The sequence below is a fragment of the Pygoscelis adeliae genome, unplaced genomic scaffold (assembly GCF_000699105.1).
Source record: "Pygoscelis adeliae isolate BGI_AS28 unplaced genomic scaffold, ASM69910v1 Scaffold79, whole genome shotgun sequence".
In the NCBI taxonomy this organism is placed as follows: domain Eukaryota; kingdom Metazoa; phylum Chordata; class Aves; order Sphenisciformes; family Spheniscidae; genus Pygoscelis; species Pygoscelis adeliae.
This window is the reverse complement of record NW_008825532.1, coordinates 2,622,863-2,626,538: the sequence shown is the minus strand read 5'-3', so window position 1 is coordinate 2,626,538 and position 3,676 is coordinate 2,622,863. Positions and strand designations below refer to the sequence as shown.

At 53.3% G+C, this 3,676-nt stretch overlaps 1 protein-coding gene across 1 annotated transcript; it reads right to left on the bottom strand.

The window, feature by feature from the left end:
• Positions 1 to 1,712: 1,712 nt before the first annotated feature.
• Positions 1,713 to 3,505, bottom strand: LOC103923405 (serine protease 23-like). The gene is given in 2 exon segments (XM_009331749.1): positions 1,713 to 2,787; positions 3,501 to 3,505. Coding segments are annotated over 2 exon segments (1,080 nt in total).
• Between the last annotated feature and the right edge of the window lie 171 nt (positions 3,506 to 3,676).

Below are 3,676 nucleotides of genomic sequence, written 5' to 3'. Positions count from 1 at the left end.
TAAGCACTACTGAGCAACAACTAAAACATCGGTGTGTTACCAACATTATTCTCCTCCTAAATCCAAAACACAGCACTGTACCAGCTACTGGGAAGGAAATTAACTCTATCCCAGCCGAAACCAGGACACCCTGAAGTCTTGATAAGTGAGCGGGAGGGGGTGTTGCATTTAGTTTGTTGAAATGTCTCCTACCTGTTTGTTTTGCAAGTCAGGTTGCTGCACCTGTACGACTGTCACAGGTCTTGAAAGAACTTCATGCTTAGTCTTCAGCAGGTTTAAGCAATGACAGCATTGAGAAGCCTGTGATGCAGGCTGCCCCTGAGATGCAGTGAAAAGGAGCAGGACATTGACTTAAGAGTGAAAAATACAAGCAGTCATCCGTCCAGCCTGGCAGAGCAGCACCAGCATGAGGTCCCTTGTGGAGAATATGAATCACAGAGGGAATAATCGCCTGGGCAAACACAGCAGGGAAATGGGAAAACTTAAGGAAGATGGGGAAAGGTATCAGCCATGAAACTCTAGGATTAGCAAAGGCATCTCTTGTGTATGAGGTAGGGAAACATAAGGCAAGCTTTCAGTTTGCTCCTGGAAGAGCCTGGAGTGGCCTGTTGGACACCTCAGTCCTATGTATGGGACAGAACATGCAGAAATCTTTTCAGTCAGGTGCCTTGGTCTGTTTTATGACTGCAGAAGACATCAGTCTCTACTTTTGCAAGATACTGTGATTTCAGCTCTACACAGATGTCCCTGTCCCACTCACTTCAGTCTGGAGGAAGGGTGTCTCCTTCAGCAAGTCCCAAACCAGGGCTAGCAATCTATGCACTGTTCCTCTTTCAGCATAAGCTTTGCAAAGAAATTTGTGCTGACTTTTATTCAAACACATGTATTTGCCTAAAGGAATCCACCTCAAATACTACAGCTGCAGTAAATATCAGGATCCCTTCCTTCTACAGCAATCCCAGACAGAACCAAAGAGAGATGAGAAAGTTTACAAGTCAGTAGGTGCTCCCAGCTCTTGGCCCATGCTGCCACGTGTAGGTACCCACATGGCACCATGCTGCATCAGTCAGTAGAGGTGTCCTTGCCAAGAGCGTTCCCAAACACGGTGGCTGCCAGGGTCCTGGTGCAGCCCCTCCGGCCCTGGCTGGGCTCCTGGCCGTGGCACGCTCTGTGCCGAGAAGACTCAGGCTCCAGGGCTGCCTTTCAGACACCTTTCATCAAAGGTTCTATTAGGAGAGAAAACCCTTTGTCCTCACATTGTTGAGGCAGTGCCAAGATGGGCAGTGCAGCCAACAGACTGAGAGACCTGATGAGACTCAAGAGAAACTGGGTACAGCTTAGCAGCAAGTGTGTGGCTGCCTCTCCAAGTCGTGAACAGTTAACATGCTGGAAGCAGAGGCCACTTTCCCTGGCCAACAGCCAAGCTCTTTCTGTAAAGAACCCTGATGCTGAGTTCATGCCAGCACCAACCGAAGGATCTTAAACCAACCTTCAGGCTTCCTGGTCAATCAGGACTTGGACTCCATTGAGTTTCTGCTGGATCACTTGTGATCTGTGGAGACCCTCTTCCTCCATGATAGAGAACAGAATAAAGCAGAGCAGTTTTGCCAGGAAATGCTGCTCCTCCTCAGGCTCCTCAGCCACACTCTCACTCAGAAACACCACACTTAAAGCCATCTGCACTGGGGAGGGGAAGAGGCAGGCTGTGGTTCTCATTCAGTGTGACAGCTTTTAGAGTCGCCTTTGATCCAGTAACAAATCTGAGCAAACTTTAGAGCGGTCAGGTGAACGGCAACATTATAGTTGTGGTGCTCCCCAGACACTTCTAGCCACCGGTGCCCTGAGAAGATCCTGATCACCATCCTCTCCCATTTGTGTCATACAGGGTCCCACACTTTCCCATACACCTCAGAGCTGGACACACCAGGCCTGGCATCACAGTGCTGGTAGATGAGGTGGACTGTCTTGTCCTCCACCCCACAGAAGCAGTCATCTGGCCGATCACTGTCAAACCCCAAGAAATGAATCCTCTTCCCAGCCACCTCCTCCACTGCCAGAGCTGCCATCAGCTTCATGTGCGGGCATCGGTGTGGCCCGTGCAGCTCCAAAAGGGCGTAGTCGTTGTCCATGCCGACCAACTTGGGGCCCCAGATCCAGCCTGTGGGCACCTGCATGCACTGCATCTGAGCCCAGCGCATTGTCAGCCTCTCTGTCCCCATCCCATTGCCAGCACCCTGTGCCAGTGTCAGGAAACCCACCCTGATCTTCTTGGCCCCCTTCATGTAGTCTTTGTTGTTGTGAATGCAGTGGGCAGCAGTGAGGACGTGCCATTTGGACACCAGCACGCCCATGCAGCCCGTGGAGATCTTGAAGGTGGCAGAGAAGGGGTAGTTCATCAGGAAGTGGTTCTCGATGATGGAAAACTGCCTGTCTGCGCTATAAATCTGCCACTTGCCTCGCACGTGCCACTTCCGCTGTCTCCTCTCTGCGCCACTCGCCCAGGGGCTCACTTCCACCATGGTGAGGGTACATGTGCTGTTGGGATACACTGTCTCGTAAGAGAGGTACTCTTGGAAGTCCTGAGGGACCAGGGTGGCCTCCCAATGGGTGCAGGCATCATCACAGTGTGTTGTCATCTCCAGGATGGGCTGTGACAAGAACCACCCTTTGGCTAGTTGCAGCGTGGACCAGGGCACAAGAGTGGGAACCAGGTCACCAGCTGCAGCACTGGGAAGAAAGGAGAGCAAGAGAAGAGCAACCGCCTGGCAGCAAGTCATCGTGCCAGACCTGCAAAGGCAAAGCAAGGAGAGCATTAAGCCTGCACAATTAGAGAGCCAGCCACCTGCCGTGGCCCAGGGCCGGGAGGATTATCAGATGCACGCAGCCTCGTGCCAGCTACTGGGTTGTGCATGCTTAAGCTGTTACCACAGAAAGCAGAAGGGTTGGGACCTGCCTGGAGCCAGGTGAGTAGGGAGCGATAGGAATCTCACACGGCACTGGCTTTGATCTCCTGGAGCTCTTCTGTATGGTGAGGCCCTGCAGCACAACCCAGCACTGCTGCAGAAATATCACAGGCTGATGAGTTTGCTCTGTCACGCCAGTAACCCCATCCGCCCTGGGGTGGATTCCCCAGATTCCAGGGCTTGCGCCCCGCTGATAGATGTGTCCCACCCAGCAGCCACGGCAGCTCCGCTCCACCAGACCCCAGCAGCCACGGCAGCCCCACGGCCCCAGCCGGTCACCTACGGGGAAGAGGATCTGATGGTACAAGGAAGAAGGCGGCGCATTAACTCCTCAGGTTGAAGTATTTGATGCCACAGAGCAGTGTGGACCAGCCAGCCTATTTTAACTCCCAAACAGATCATTGTACCCAATTTAAAATTTAATCTGCTGTTACATGTCCCTGTGGGCCACCCCTGTTCTGGCAGGCAAGCAGTGCAGGGCGCAGGCTCTGCAGTGCCAGCTCTCCCTCCAACGGCTCATCAGTACAGCCCTCTGACTTCATCGTGCCCCAAGCCTGCATACCCACACAGGCTCCTTGTGGCAGCCCCGCTGGAGGCTCTTCCTTGGCAAGCAGCTGGTGTGCAGAGGGAGCTGCTCCAACACCTCCACCAGGAAAGCCCCATGTTCCCCGAAGGCAACCAGGGTCCATGCCGCACACGTGGCAGTGCGTGTG